The sequence below is a fragment of the Terrapene carolina genome, unplaced genomic scaffold (genome assembly GCF_002925995.2).
Source record: "Terrapene carolina triunguis isolate 2854851 unplaced genomic scaffold, T_m_triunguis-2.0 Scaffold22, whole genome shotgun sequence".
In the NCBI taxonomy this organism is placed as follows: domain Eukaryota; kingdom Metazoa; phylum Chordata; order Testudines; family Emydidae; genus Terrapene; species Terrapene triunguis.
This window is the reverse complement of record NW_020664373.1, coordinates 23,657,635-23,674,347: the sequence shown is the minus strand read 5'-3', so window position 1 is coordinate 23,674,347 and position 16,713 is coordinate 23,657,635. Positions and strand designations below refer to the sequence as shown.

The window sequence follows — 16,713 nt, the reverse complement described above, 5'->3', positions numbered from 1 at the left end:
AGATGAGTAACTTGTCTTTATTAGTTATTTCATAGGTCATCCTTTCTGTGAAAAGTTACGGTAGAACCTCTCAAGGGAGAAGATAATTCTAACCTGTGTTATATTGTTTCAAACAGGTGAAGTACCACCTATGAGATGGATAGTAAATTTTGACAGAGATCTTCTAGATGGTCTAGTATTGGCAGCACAGGTGGCAGCTTATTGCCCATATTTGGTAAGAACTTTTTTCATATCTTCTTATTTAAAAAAAACTTTGTCAGTTGTATATCTGGACGAGCATTAGTCTAAGTATTTATTACTACTGTTATTATCCACTTTAATTTTAGAACTCTCAGCTTGCAGGAACTTTAAAAGATAAAGCCATATATAGTAAGTCTTGAATTATTATTTCAGTGATTACTCTTTTCTTGAGTATGTACTTAAGTTGGACTATTTAGTTCAGGGTGTATATGAACATACATGTAATAATGAGAAGGTGAAGAATACGTATACTTAGTTTTCTCCAGTGCAATATGATGAGTTTGATTTTATCTTCTATACAGATTCCAACTCACTTTACGAATATGTATACTAATCCGGGAACTCCTGAACAATGTCTGCACAATTGCTTGATACTCGTGAATGCTTTTCATGCCATCAGCCTTGATATAGGTGTACAGGTAAATGGTTTTATATCCCATGTGCAATATACGTTTGAATACTTTTTGTTACTTTACTATTAATAATACCTTGCATATCATTTGGGTGAGAATGAGATGAAGTGAATTTTTTGTGATGCACTGTTAAAATGTAGAAACTGAAATACCGCTTCATATAAAACGACTGCATTCTCTCACACACACCATATATAATTAGACTATAATCCATTGAGAGAGCTGACCTCATAAACCACAAAATTGAAGCTTGAATGGTTTATTAATATTATTGAAGTTCCAAGAATAAATTATAGAAAAATTGTTTGTATCCAGGAACGTTAGTCATACATTTATGAATAAAGAATGTACTGTAAAATTTTCAGACATGTTGAAATTTACTGTTTCAATGGGGTTTTGACTTCTAAATCACTGCAACTTTTGAAAATGTTGCATGTAGACCATACTTACAGGTTGGGGGACTGTATCCTGGAAAGCAATGACTCTGAAATGGATTTGGAAGTCATTATAAATAGCTAGCTGAATATGAGCTCCTATTACAATTCTTTAGCTGCTTGTTTCTCAACTGGTGGGTTACACAGCCCTTTGGGGGTCACAAAAGGCAACCGGGGGGCATCTGTGGCACTGGAAATTTTTTTACAATCTAAAGCAATTAAAATATTGCTCCCTTACTCCCCACACATCCTTATTCTTTGTTAGTCTTTCAAAACACATGCACAAATAACACGTAGATTTATCATTGTTATCCTGGATACATTTTTATTTTTACAGTAAATAGAAAAGGATAATGAAAATAATTGACTTTGTATAAGAGGCCACTGACCTGAAAAGTTTGTGAAACACTGCTCCAGTTGAAAGGGATAATGTGGTTATTAGGGGTATAAACAAAGGCGTATCAAGTAGGAGTAGGATTTATGGGATGAAATTCTAAGGTTGACATTAAACAGGAGGGGAAACCATGATTGTAATGGTCCCTTCCAGCTTCAAAATCTGGGAATCTATTATGTGCTTGTGTTGGGATATTGTGTGTGCAAAACTTCTTTCAGTTTGAAAGATTCTAGGGGTTTTTAGGGTGATTTCTTGTGACTGCTGGGAGTGGTAGAATTTTCAATCTGGAAAAAATTGAAGTGTGACTTGTGTGTGTGTCTGTGTATATGCACGCTTGCATGCACACGTACAACTTTGGACTATGATACTTTTGGATCCAGGAATTATTCCTAAGACTTCCCCATCCTATGGTTTGAGACTGCATACATCTTGTGAAACAAGTGACTTTACCACCATTAACTTCCTATCATCAGTTTGTTTGTTTTTTAAAAGAGCCTGAATATGTCCATAATCATGGGCTGCAGCTAGCTAAAATTTGGGGAAAATACTGTATTTGTACCTTTTGGTGGTGGGGTATTAGTTTTATAACTGATTTTCATATAGCATATCTCTGGTGTGAAATGTGAAATTCACCACAGTAACATTTGCTCTTTTCACATTTCAAATATTGCAACCTCATATACAATTTAAAAGATATTTTGGATTTGGGGACCTGTTCTGATGACATTTTTGAAAAAATTCTTAATTCTTGCTTTACTGAGTGAAGTTTGCATTTCCTTTCTCCTCCCTACTAAGCATTCAAGTTCATTGTCCTGAACACATGGAAAGACCAGACAAGACACCAGGGATGTGTTTTAACTAGCTTACAACTTAGTTTCCAGATGAGTTAATAATCTGGCAACAATTGGTATAGTGCGGATCATTATTTCTTCTGTAATCTGTTCAACCTTGTGGAGGGCTGCTGTCAGCCCCCACCTTTCCACAGCCTGTCACACCCCATTGCTGGGACCCCACTGCCCTCTCCTCATAACAAGGTTAAGGGGTTGCGGAAAGGGGGTTGTCTCCTAGCTGTACCTGACATCAGGAGCCCCAGCCCCATTCCCAGGTGCTTTAAGGGATGCCTTTCCCTAAATCTGCTGCAAGTTACAATTTACCGGGAAACCAGAACCCTATTAAGTGAATACCTGCATTGTACACCTGCCAGCAAGAGATGCCAGCTATTAACTTGGCTGTCTTGGCTGCCCAGCTGGGTCCCCAGATGGTTAACAATTCCCTTCCTGATATCAGGCAAAAATATATATGCTCCCTGGTCAGAGAGGTGTGCCTCATCTTCCCTGAATATGATAATTTTTCGTGGGTAATCACCGATCCACCCAACTAGCATACAAATTTAACCACCTTCTGAATCATGCACCTTCTGATCTTGTCAACCTGTGGACGCCCAGTGGCTCCTCACTGCAACATTTCAGACCAATTCCCAGTTGCCCCTGGGACCTGCTTTAAATCTCCATGCTGTAATGGTTAAGTCAACCACTTGATGAAATTTCAAATTATTTTCACCCAGGTGTAAGTTAATCCTTTCAGATGGCTGCTTCCTGGCTGCCAAAGAGTGTAAGAGGGACATCTGCCTTTCCCCTAGCATGCCCCCTTCCTTGTCAACTCAGAATCACCTCACCAGTGAAGCCTTGCTGTGAACTACCAGCAAAACTGGTTGCCTGCCTATGGGCCCAATACATAATACTGTGCCCATAGATCCAAATACTTGCTCTTATGCCTTGTTGCCTTGCTCCTGAAAATTGTCAAAAAGAACAAAAAATTGGCACATTGACACTGTTGGTCTCTAGTTTCAACCAGGGGCCTCCCATATGTCCTGTATCCATTCAAATGCCATCAAACAATTGCCTGTGTCCCTTGAGCCCCCATTCCTAGTTGTGCTGCAGATGTCACCACCTAAATCCTGAAAGGAATGTTATGAAAGAGTGGGATCCAAATTTGCTAGAAGGAAAGCCTGGCAGTATAAGTCCTTTTTTTAAAGACTGCCACAAACTGGAATTTTTGAGGTAGGTCCTGTCAACATGAAGAAAGAGTGTCCAACACCAGCCAGCCTCAGCCATATATAAGTTCTTCAAGGTACCAATGGGCATGTCCCTGCCTCCCCACCCTCATGCAGTACTATGGACTTACCTTGCCATCCCTGATCTGTCTTTGGCATTCTCAGGGTCAAGATGATTGTTTGCTCACCCAAGCTGTAAGTCCCTAAACTCCAAATCCCTGTTTGAGGTATCCATTGCTGACCCAGGCACCAAATCGCTGACTTTGAATGCTCCAAAAATGCCAATGGGAATACTTCCTTGAACAAAGAGGCCTCCTGGTCACAGCAAGGTTGCCGGTGAAGAACTCCCTCCAGTTTCGGAAGAATCTGAATAGTGATGGATCATTGGGGATCTTCCCTGGGACTTGTGGATTGTGACCACCCATTTAATAGCCTCCTAATTAAAAACCCACCACAAAGATCTGGATAACATGACAGTTTGCTACAAAATATGGGGCCTGATAAATGACTGGAGATGGCTGATGATGGTGCCAGCCGATACTGTACCAGTGACACCACACACTGATGTGGTCTTCAGGAATTGGCCAAATCTTACACATGCCCACCCTAGCCTGAACTTAAGTAAATTCTATAAAACATGCAGCGTTAGCCCTAAATGTTCGTGGTGCTACTAATTGCTACACTAATCCAAGAGAAGTCATGAGGCAAAGTTCCAAAGAGCTTGCAGTATTTGTTTGGGTTCCTTGTTGGCACCTGGTGCCAAGTTTTGAAATCTCTCCCTCTGTAATAGAGACAAAGCATCCACTATGCGGTTATAAATCCCAGGGACACTTTTAGCAGCAAAATAGATTATATAAATTAAAACACTGCAATGAAAATGTCCTAACTGACCTCATAACCCTGAGTGATTTGCAGGGCTGGCTATTAATAACATGTATCATTGCCAGGTTGTCACTCTAGATCTCACTCTTTTTTCTTTTCTTTTTTTTTTTTTTCAGTTCACAAACTCCATCCCCCCAAATATCACTGAAAATAGGGGGGGAAATCCAGGAATGTGATGTCATTAACTATCCCCCTTTCTATCCAGTAAGTGGACCATCCCTGAGCACACCACCTGTGATGGTGAAAATCCCCAAACCCAGTGCATCTGACTGAACTTTGAGGACTGCCTTTACCAATGAATCCGGTCTCCAAAAATAAGCTCCGTTAAAGTGAGTTAGGAAATGATGCCATGGCCACGAATCCTCCTTCATTTCTTTGTTCACTCTTATAAAATGATTTGGCCTTGTTATCTCTAAGCATGCAGAACTTATGGGATTGATCGAGAGGCCAGCACAGCCAAGAAGGTGACTTTGCACAAACTGCAGGCTATTATTGTTCATCTTAATTTTGCCATGACTGAGCATGCAAAATTAAGATGACCAAGTTTACTTGCAGGGAGTCTGGAGATACCAGCCACTGTATCTAACTCTATTCCTAAATAGATCAGTTTGGTGTAGAACCCTCTGTTTTTCTTCTGTCAGGAGTAATCCCAGGTCAAGGTAATGTGTATCCCCTATGGTAAGCCTGACTCCTGTACCAAAGCCCAGTCCATCACCATGCTGAACTTTTTAAATGCTGAACATGACATTGAGTGTCCCATTGACATGGCCTTGTCAAAATGAAATTGACCTTAAGAAGGAAAAAAATCCCTGAGGATATAGTGGTAGCAGCCAAAATTCCTACTTAGACTCATTTCACTAACATTGCTCTGGAGCCACAAGCCCTCACAATGTTCACAGCAGTGTCAAAAGGAGAGTACTGTACTGAACAAAGTTCTGGGCCTGTCACATCACTTGATGAACTTCTCTGTCATAAACAGTTGGTGGATTGAGCAATATTCCCTGTGTATCTTTTGGGGGCCAACCCAAAAAGAGAGACTCACAGGCTGGACATAGTCAACCATGTGAATGGTCCTATATTTTGTTAATGATTTATTTCTTGTGCCGTTTGTCTCCTTGCTATACGACTCAAACCTTCAATAGACTTTTATTAAGAGACTTCATGAGAATTCTAATTCCTTCATATAGTGTCCTGAATCCTAATATAAACACTTCCCCTAAATATGCCCCCTCTATCTGATTAGGGTGATCCCAAAGGAGTACCTGAAGCATCTTGAATATAGCAAGGGATAAATCTGTCCCACGCCCCTGCTACTTGGTCCACTGTCTAATGATAGGGAAGCACCATGAATAACCCTCTTTTCATACTGGATTGGGACTTTCCCTGATGGGGCAAGGTAATTGTGTGCCCTGCGGATGCCAGTGCACTTCTCATGTGCATATTTATATTTGTAGAAGTTCCAGAAATGTGTCTCTCCATTGAAGGCCCAGCATACCTTACTGCGAGCATTGGGCCTCTGGTTAAGTTACCACAGAACCAATAAACTGCTATCCATATGTAAGCATGGCAATACCCAATCTGGAGGTCCCCTGCCACTCACCAGAGGTCATTATTTGCCCGATGCCACCTCATTCCTGGACATGTTGCCACCTGTAATCTAAATTCCTCATCATAATAGGTCCATGCCATGCACCAAATGTATTCTATGCCTGCCAAATTATGTCCTTACACTGGAGCAAGGCTATTTGGCAGACAGCACACATGCATATATCAAAAAAACAGCTTGCCAGTTTTCCCAGGTCCAAAAAATCCTACGACCCTTGGAGTTTTCAGTGTCCATCTCGTTTCTCTTTGCCTTACCTTCCATCACAGCCTCCCTCTGCAATTTTGGGAATGTTTCTATATATTCTACCAATATTTTCCCTTTAGTGGCGTTGAGAAGATGCACCCTGGTGGGGAAGATGCCATTGTATGAGCCTGTCCTTCCCCACCCGAAGGAGACTAACTGCCAGCTTCAATGGCACTATCCACTCCATCTGAGCCCCGATGCATCCTTCTCTATTGCTCCAACCCATATATTCCAAGCGTGAGAGGGATTCAGCACCTGCATGCTTAAAATTCCCTGATTTGTAACACTTACCCCACTATAGGGATCAGCATCCATTTGTCTACTGCTAGTTCCCCAATATGGAGCCCCCACTGGTTGTGCACAGGTGCCCTTGCCAACTTTCCCAAAAAGGAATGTGTCTGTATTTTTGGGTGATTAGTTGTGCAGCATCCTTGCATTGTGCCTGGTATTAGTGGTGATAATTCCTTTTCAGCAAAATGTAATAATGATACTAAGCACTTCTACAGCACCACTTAGTGATGTGGTTGTGAAGCTGCTGAAGGCAATTCAATTTACTTAACTTTCCAAGGAATGGGAGTTAAGAGTCAGTTTGTATTTTTGTTTGGGATATGGGTGAGTAGTAGTGACTGAGCAGACAAAGTTCCTCACTCTGGAGCAGTACTGCATTGCTTTTAATCAGATCACTATGAGCTGAAATTGAAGAACTGGAGAGGAAGGAAGTGTTTCAATTATGGTCCTAAACAGTTGTATATGAGTCCCAGACTAACAGCAACAGGCATAATTTTTATTTCACAACCCCCCTAAAACTTCAAGGTTAAAAATGTGAGTATTTGTGTATTTTTAGTATATTTGAAGACCTATTCTGAGAAATGTGTTTTTGTGTTGTAAATATGTATTGACTTGTGGATTCCCGGAGTCTGTAAACTGTATGTATAACAAAGTAATGTTCTAAAAGCCTATGTGATTAAATTGGAGGTAAGAAACACAGCTGTAGTTGAGAATTCAGAGTCTGACACAGAGGTATTACTAGGTCAAGTCGGGCAGGAGCAAGGCAGATATGTCACATGTTTTGGTGATGAAATTGGAAATTTTCTTTGTCACTAAAAATCAAATTCTTGCTTGATGTGAAAGCTACATCAAATTCTTCAGAAACCCCAAAGGTTCTCGTGCCAGAGTACAGTTAAAGTTTACAACACCATGGGAAGTGTTAGTGTTAATTCTGTAGTATGGATAGAAAAGCTTAATGCACAGGGGTTAAATAACTTGCTCAAGGTTACATGCCCAGATAGTGGCAGAGCTGAGAACAGAACCCAGGTCTCCAAGTCCTGTGCTTTAACCACTACACTAGGCTCCTAAAAATAAATACACTTAGGAAAATTCAAAATTGACAGGATATAGGGAGTACATATTTTAAAGCAATTTATTAGGATTCATCATATGTTTTTCTCTAATAATACTGTAAATATTCTCCATGAATCCTTGTCCTTTGGTAATAGCAGTTTACAGTGAAATATATGAATGATCTTGCTGAACTATCCTAACTTGGTCTATTACTGGAATACTCTTGTCTCATAAATTCTATAGGTTAAGGCATTCCAGCAGTATCAACAGGCTGCTTCACTATATCAAGCTATTACCTCTTACGAACCTTCATGGCAGTCTTGTATTATTTGATGAGGATGGTGGTGACAGTGCAAGCTGTAACATTTATTAGATCTGGAATGGATGACATTTTCAATCAGTTTCCGGGGAGAGTATCTAAGATTCTGTAATTACTAAGAAGTTCAACTGACTGAAGACATACAGCCTCCAACTGTAAGTTTAAATGATTCATCTGTTGGAGAGTTCAAGGCCTTTAAAAAAAATCCCCTTTTTGGCTGAGATTGAGACTTATTCACTCAAGATGGATTATTTGTGGAAGAAAAAAATCCTTCTGTGTTTCACTTGCCTGATCATAAGTGAAAGTAACACTCTGGAGCATTATTGGAAGACTTGGGGTTTTTTAGATTTGTTTTATTTTCCTGTATTTTATTACTATAATTTGAATTCCAGCACTCCCTGCTCAGAAGAGCTTGCAGTTGAAAAAACAAACATGGATAGCGCAAGATTGGAGACCCAGAGGATGATGTTAAAATGGGGGGATTGGAAGTGCGGATCAGATTTAGTTTCCCCCTTCTAAATAGCTAGGGGAGAAGGAACAGTGGCAAGAGGAACCCACTCAAGGAACTCCAAAGTGCCCTGGGCTGTCTGTCTGATTGAGGATAAGTGTGTTGGCACTTCAGTTTTAAACCAAGTAGACTGGAGTGATGTGGGTATCAGAGAAACCATAGAAGATACTCTAGTAAGCAATGCCAGAGATAACTATAGACAAGGGCTTTGTCCATTCTTAAAGATAGGAAGGGATAGAGTTTTCTTTTGTTGCGGAGTAAGATGCAGTAAGACTTGGTGATTAGCTGGCTGCATAAGGAAAGAAGAAAAAAGGGAGGCGTCAAAGATGACCCCAAAGGTATGATTCTGAATTAGGGAAGGTTGAAGATGGTGTCAGTAACGATGGAGAAAGGCAGAAATGGAACATGGTACAGTCAAATTGTCTAAATCTTCAGAATATCAGGGTTTATTGAGACAGTCCACAGGTTAATTTATTGGCCACCAGAGAAATAACTGAAAGTACTCATCTGAACTTCTAAGTAATTATAGGATATCCGATTCTTTTTCTGGGACCTCATTTAACATGCCATCTATTCTTTTACCCTAGTCATCTCTACTGATTATCTATGCTGCTTGGTCTTCAATTTCCCAATATTTTCCTCTGGGAAGGCACTCTTAACCGCACTTCTTGACAAAACCAACTTTAAGGAGTTCTTTCAAAATCCTTGGATAGATTATTAATAATCTAAGGTATATTCTAAATATGCACATTGAAACTTTTGTCTGCCAATTAAGAGACATTTAAATTAAAATCCTTCTTAGATTTGGCTGAAACAGCTATCTAACATAGTTTGCATTCTTGCCATATCTGACATATATAAGCAAAATATAGAAGAGTACAAAAGAGCACCTTGCTTTCTCTTTGCTAGACCAGAAGATGTCTTTCTGTATACTACTGTCCATGCTAAACTGGGGCAATTTCAAGTAATAGTTCTCTGTGCTTGGTTTTGAAAAGTTGAGTGTTCCCAGGCATCCTTCTCAATGTGTATGCAACAACTATTCCCTTTTGAGCTATGATCTTGATAAATCAGAGCCTCAGATAAAAGTACATTAGCGATGAGTTTGTCTTCAGTGATGTTCACTGAAATGCGGAGGCCTATTGAAACACAAAGTTCCCCACAGCCCCTTCCTCTGTCTAGTCATCTTTAGTTTTAAACTCAACTAGAATTAGCCTTTGGTGTCCTATGGAATATCGTGAAAGAAAGTGACTGTGAGTATAAAAAAGGAACTTCATGTCTCTAAGAAAAAAACTGGCACTTTTTACTCGCATGGAAACAGTAAAGCAACCAAATTTTTTTCGCCAAAGACAGTAGGCCACATGGGTTAAAAAAAGACCCGGGTTAGTGGGGAAGTGGAGGCAGCTATAAAAATATATAACAAATGGAAGAAAGGCAAAGTTTATAATGAATATAAATCAGAAGTTAGAAAATATAGAAAATTGATAAGGGAAGCAAAAGAACACAAGAAAAAATCTGTAGCCAGCAGCATTAAGAACAATAAGGTGTTTTAAAAATATACTAGGAATAACAATGCAGAAAAGGCAGACCTGTTCAATAAATATTTCTGTTCTGTATTGTGGAAAAATCAGATTATGTAGTCATATCATATGACAGCAGTCTTTCCATATGAATTCCCAAGCAAGACATACTGCCTAAGCAGGCCTGCTTTGTATTCTCAGAGTCTATCAACCATGTAATTGCCCACAGTTAAGTTACCACACCGCTCCTTCTAAGCAAGCACATTTATTCTTAAGGTAATAACATTACAGAGAAAACATATTAAAAAAAAACAAAAAAAAAGAACCTACATGCATGCTAATAAGCTTACCAAAGATCATCCCAACTCTAAGAAGAGCTCTGGCACGTGAACAGTCCTTCAAACCCTAGCAAGGGTTTGTTCTGCGGTTACCAATTCATAACCTTCTTGGCTCAGAACAAGCACACTCATGAAAAGTTTTGGTCCCTCCTTTATACAGCCAGAGTCTTTGATCTGGGAATAGGTAATTCGTAGACAATGGGTTTCTTCTGAGAATATAGCTTCAAAAAAGGCTGGGTTTTTGCATAAGTGGAGGAGTTACATTGGGATATACCCCGCCCTAGAGATTTCCTAGGAAACCCACTTAACTTTAAAAGTTCACATTATTTCAAATAGTCCTTTGATGCTCATAACACTTCCCAGGGTTTACTTTAGTCAGGTCTCCCTCCTAGGGACATTACACACAATCTCTCAATAATATATAAACATATGCATTTTTAATGCAATGAACTCCTAAGATACATAAACTTAATTTAATAAAATTCATCCAGGATATTGCAGAAAATTGCCATATCTGTCAAGCATGGGTTTATGAAAAATAGATACTGTTAACCTAACTTAATATATTTTTGATGAGATTACAAGTTTGGTTGATAAATGTACTATAGTGTTAAACTTCTACAAGGTCTTCGAGTTGGTACACATGACATTTTGATAAAAAACCTAGAAAAATTTAAAATTAACAGAGTGCACACTAAATGGATTAAAAGTGGCTAACTGATAGGTCTCAAAATGTAGTTGTAAAAGGGGAATCATCATCGAGCAGGTATGCTTATAGTGGGCTTCTGCAGTGATTGGTTTTTGATCCTATGTTATTTAACATTTTTTATTAATGACCTGGAAGGAAACTGTAGCAGGGTGGTCCCCCACTCCTGCCCGGAAGGGTTTTAAACAGCCCTTCCAGAGGGCTGTGGCAGGGGAAAAGCTGGGCTGATTGGGGGAAAACAGGCTCAGCTGTGGCCACGCCCCAAACAGACCCAGCTGGCCCTATAAAGGCCAGGGAAGCCAGGAGCAAACAGACTCTCTCTACCCTTAGAGGGAGAAGGGCCTGGCTGCTAGGGAGCGTACCTGGGTACCTAAGGTAGAGCAGGGCTGGGGGAAGGCAAGAGGAGCTGGGGAGCTCCGGCCTGGAAACCCCCCAGGCTGCAGGCCAACAGGGTACTGGGGCTGCAAAGGGGCAGCCCACGGGTAGGCAGAGGCAGCAGGCCCAAACCCCTTTGCCTGTGATGAGTGGCTGATACATTGCAGTCTGCCCCAGTGAACAGGGGCTAAGTGATGACTGGCAGTAGCCAAGACTGAGGTGAAGTGGGATAGTGGGTGGGGGTTCCCCTGGGAGGGGAAGACCCAGAACTCTGGGTTTACTGCCAGAGGGCAGCACCCCAGATAATGGGGCACCGGGTCCTGGGAGGGACACGAGGGTAAGAGTGAGCAGTAAGGCGGATCACCGGCCTGCAGAGGGCGCTCCGGAGCTGGGACGAGCTAATTCCCACAGACAACCAGCAGGAGGTGCCTCCGGGTGAGTCTGTGCCTGATTACCGAAACATAAAATCATCATTGATAAAGTATGTAGATGACAGGAAAATGAAGGGAGTGGTAAATAAGAGGACAGGCCACTGATTCAGAGCAATCTGGATTGCCTGGTAAGCTAGACGTTAGCAGACAGTATGCATTTTAGTATAGTTAAATGTAAATGTATGTATCTAGCAACAAAGAATGTAGGCCATACTTAAAAGAATGGCAGACTCTATCCTGAGAAGCAGTGACTCTGAAAAAGATTTGGGGGTCATGGTGAATAATCAGGTGAACATGATCTGCCAGTGCAACACTATGGCCAAAATAGCTACAGCAATCTCTGTATGCATAAACAGAGGAATCTAGAGCAAGATTAAAGAGGTTGTTTCACCTCTGTATTTGGCACAGATGCAACCACTATTGGAATACTGTGCCTGCAATTCAAGAAGGATGTTGATAAATAGAGTTGGGAGAAGAGCCACAAAAATGATGAAAGGATTAGAAAACAGGCCTTATATAGACTCAAGCAGGTCAATCTGTTTAGCTTAACAAAGAAAAGGTTAAAGGTTGACTTGATTACAGTCTGTAAATATTTAAATGGGGAGCAAATATGTAATAGTAGACTCTGCAGTGTAGCCGAGAAAGTTATAACAGATCCAATGGCTAGAAGTTGAAGCTAGACAAATTCAGACTGGAAATAAGGTGCCAATTTTTAACAGAGTAATTAACCAGTAGAACAATTTACTATGGGTTGTGATGGATTCTCTATCACTGACAATTTTAAAGTCAAGATTGAATGTTTTTCAAAAAGATATGCTCTAGGAATTATTTTGGGGAAGCTCTATGGTCTGTGTACAGAAGAGTTCGACTAGATGATCACAATGATTACAACTGCACTGCAGCATGAGCCCAAGTCCGTTGACCTGAGCTCTGAGACTCACCGCCTCCCCACTCCCGTCCCCCCCCCCCTTTTCAATGTAGATATACCTAATGGTTCCTTCTGGCCTTGGAATCTATACATTGAGTTATTTCAATTTTCTGATGACACGAAACTGTTTAGGTTAGTAAACCAGAGTTCTGAAAGACTCTGCAGATGCATCTAAGGCCAGCTCTACACTACCGCGGTAGTTCGACGGCTGGCAATCGAACTTCCGGGTTCGATTTATCGCGTCTGGTCTGGACGCGATAAGTCGAACCAGGAAGTGCTCGCCGTCGACTGCGGTACTCCACCTCAGCGAGAGGAGTACCGCGGAGTCGACGGGGGAGCCTGCCTGCCGCGTGTGGACCGCGTCTGAACCGCGGTAAATTCGAACTAAGGTATGTCGACTTCAGCTACGTTATTCACGTAGCTGAAGTTGCGTACCTTAGATCGAATTGGGGTGTTAGTGTAGACCAGGCCTAAGCAAAGTGGGGCCCCAGGGAGCATGTTGGCACATGCAAATTAAAAGAACATTATTAACTTAGAAACTAAACAATTTAAAATCGGAGATGAAAGTACCTTCAGGTCCCTGAATCCCCCTGCCAATTTTGGAATTGCAGTCACATTTTCCTATATTTGAATATTTTTCTCTGCCCTGTTGCTGTATAAGAGCCACACAAACCAAAAGGAAAACCGAGTATGCAGAGGAGGCCATGAAACCGTAACTGTACATGCTGTGCTAATGAATCAAGTAGACAAAAATAGAAATTTTTTTCCTCTAACTTTTTCTAGTTATAGTTGTTACTTGGAACATTCATAGCTAAAAACTATCACTCAGAAGTGTGTTTGGGTAAGGTATGTCCCTTCTCAACTTGGCTTGTTGAACACTGGAGAAAATGATCACAACTTCTCATATATGCTGATGATGTATGAACTTGAGTAAAAGAACCTGTGACAGACTGACAATATCCTGAAAAACCTTATGGTATTAGGTTAAACCCTATTGAATTATGGTTAATACCTTAGGGGCCCATTGAGTTAAAAATGTACTCGTGTATGTGTTGTTGTTGTGGAATTATAGGTACCTTCTCTAGTAGGAGAGATGTTGTCACGGTTCCTTCCCCACTCTGAACTCTAGGGTACAGATGTGGGGACCTGCATGAAAACCTTTAAGCTTAACTACCAGCTTAGATCTGGTTTTGCTGCCACCACCCAAATTATTTATGAGTTATTTGGGAAACTCTGTCTACCTCCCCCCCCCCCCCAGAATATCTCCCTCCCAAGTACTGTAACCCTTCCCTGGGTAGCCTTGAGAGACTTCTCCACCAATTTTCTGGTGAACACCGACCCAAATCCTTGGATCTTAAAACAAGGAAAAATCAATCAGGTTCTTAAAGAGAAGGCTTTTAATTAAAGAAAGAAAGGTAAAAATCATCTCTCTAAAATCAGGATGGAAAATAACTTTACAGGGTAATTAGATTCAAAGAGCCCAGAGGAACCCCCTCTAGCCTTAGGTTCAAAGTTACAGCAAACAGAGGTAAACCCTCTAGCAAAAAGAACATTTACAAGTTGAGAAAACAAAGATAAAACTAACACGCCTTGCCTGGCTGTTACTTACAAGTTTGAAATATGAGAGGCTTGTTCAGAAAGATTTGGAGAACATGGATTGATGTCTGGTCCCTCTTAGTCCCAAGAGCGAACAACCCCCAAAACAAAGAGCACAAACAGAAGCCTTCCCCCCACCAAGATTTGAAAGTATCTTGTCCCCTTATTGGTCCTTTGGGTCAGGTGTCAGCCAGGTTACCTGAGCTTCTTAACCCTTTACAGGTAAAAGGATTTTGGTGTCTCTGGCCAGAAGGGATTTTATAGTATTGTGCACAGGAGGGCTGTTACCCTTCCCTTTATAGTTATGACAGATGTGCTAATATACTTTCTCTGTTATCAGCCCTTTGAGTCCCCCTCACCCCAGAGAGATACCCATATTAGTTCAAACTGGTTTCTCCAGGGACCAACAGACATTGTATGAATAGCCTGGTTTTAAACTGGCTCCAGGCCTTCTTTCTGACCCAGCAAATGGGACAGGACCCTGGATCGATGGAGGGCACCAGGCCTTAAGGTAGGGTTGGAAGGAATGGGTCAACTATGGCCACATAAGACCGTGTGCTAGTTCTCAGTTGAAACTGTGATGAACTTGTGACCACAAGAGAAACTCCTGGGTTAGGTGTTGAAGGACTGCTCCTGTGAGAGCCCATGTTAAAGGTGGGATGATGTCTGGTAAACTTATTAACACGTTTTTAGATTTCTTTATTGTATCTTTACACACTCCCCAATCCTGGTACAAAAGTGGTTGAGAAAACTTATTCTCCTTGATAGGCATTGCTACATCATGAGGTCCTTACTAGGACCTCATGTTCCACTCAACCAGCATAGAAGCCATAACTTTGAGGATCAGGACAGTACAGGGATGTCAGCTTCATGTCATGCTTCAACTCTCTCTAACATAAACAGTATGAAAACTGCTTCATGGGACCTCTGTGAATTGGAAGAAGCTGATTAAGGGGTCAGCTCTTTTCTGCTGCATGTTCCCATGAAAACTCCGTGCACATATTTCTGGAATCCGAGGGTAGGCTTCTTAAGTACCGATTCCTTGATTTTATTTTTTTCCCCCCACAGAGGGCCATACTTCTGAATACTTCAGATATCATGAACTTATGGTGATTCTGAAATTGAGTGGTCCTGGTCTTCTGAAGTACCAGAACAATGTGCTTTAATGTAAAACTATTTGGTAACCTAGTAATAAAGATATTGGTCAAACTGATGGCCCACAGGCCAGATGCTGCCCATGGACCTATTCTTCTGGCCCACAAATGCATCCACCTGCACAGAAGACCGCTCTACAATATGATGTCTTCTGTATGGCGTGATCTTGCATGGACACCAGACATGCAAGGTCATGCTGCATGGAGGATGCCATGCTATTCCTGTATGTGATTTGCGGAGGTGCCGTACAAGTACACATGCAGCCTGTGTCACTAGGAAGATTGGCCCATCCTTAGGACAATTGAGACATTGGCAGGAAAAAATCTTCACATCTTTCTTGCCATAGTTGCCAATATTAAAGACCGTATGAGAAGGAAAACATTTTAGAAATGGAAATATGAATTCTTTCATTCCTAAGCTTTGAATATGTTGTTCTTGCTTTTGCCAAAGTAACTAGTAAATGTAATTCTTTAACTCAAACTTTCTTTCATTAATATTTAGCAAGTTGAGTAACCACAGTTACCACAAATTCCTTATAATTAGAAAGAAATTTTAGTTTGATTTCAAGGTTGAAAGTAAGAATCCACAGGGAAATAAATCTTGCCCATGGAGTTGCTTTTCAGAGGTGACTACGTTAGGCTTATTATCTTCCAATGGTAAGAAATTATCTCAGTTGTTTTGAGGCGGTTATAAAACCTAGAACTACTCATTTGCTAGAGTTTTCTGTTTCTGATAACATAAAATGGATGTTTCTGAAATTATTTAAAATACATTCCTCTATTTCTTCTAAGAAATCTGCCAGAAACATTTATTGTAGCTTTGGGGAGTACTGATTGGGGAAGGGAGGAACATATCTGTAGATACCATATCTAAGTGACTTCAGCTTTATGGCAGGAGTGAAAATTAATCAAACTCTGTTTCTCCAGACAAAAGTTTCAATAATCCTGATTCATTTTATATTTTATTCATTTTAACATGGAAGAGGATAATATAGCATTCATACCAGATACAAGCTATGGCAAAATAGCAATATTATATTTTTAGTGTACAATTCTTACCATATAACACTGGTCTACAATTTTTGAGAAGTCCTCTGCTTCAGAGATAAATTGTGCTATTTATTATGTATTTTGTTGTGCTGAATTCAAATATGACAATTAAAACAACTGATTGGCTACTGTTTCTAAGATATTTAAGTTTTTACATTTTATGTCTATGTATATTGTGTAGATAG

General features: G+C 40.6%; 1 protein-coding gene across 1 annotated transcript in view; it reads left to right on the top strand.

The window, feature by feature from the left end:
* LOC112104196 (cilia- and flagella-associated protein 47) overlaps positions 1-16,713 on the top strand; it is a 698,279-nt gene that overhangs the window by 197,742 nt on the left and 483,824 nt on the right. The window contains exons 34-35 of the mRNA XM_029910741.1: positions 117-214; positions 543-659. Of these exons, the coding sequence (XP_029766601.1) occupies positions 117-214; positions 543-659 (215 nt within the window). The remainder of the gene's footprint in view (positions 1-116; positions 215-542; positions 660-16,713) is intronic.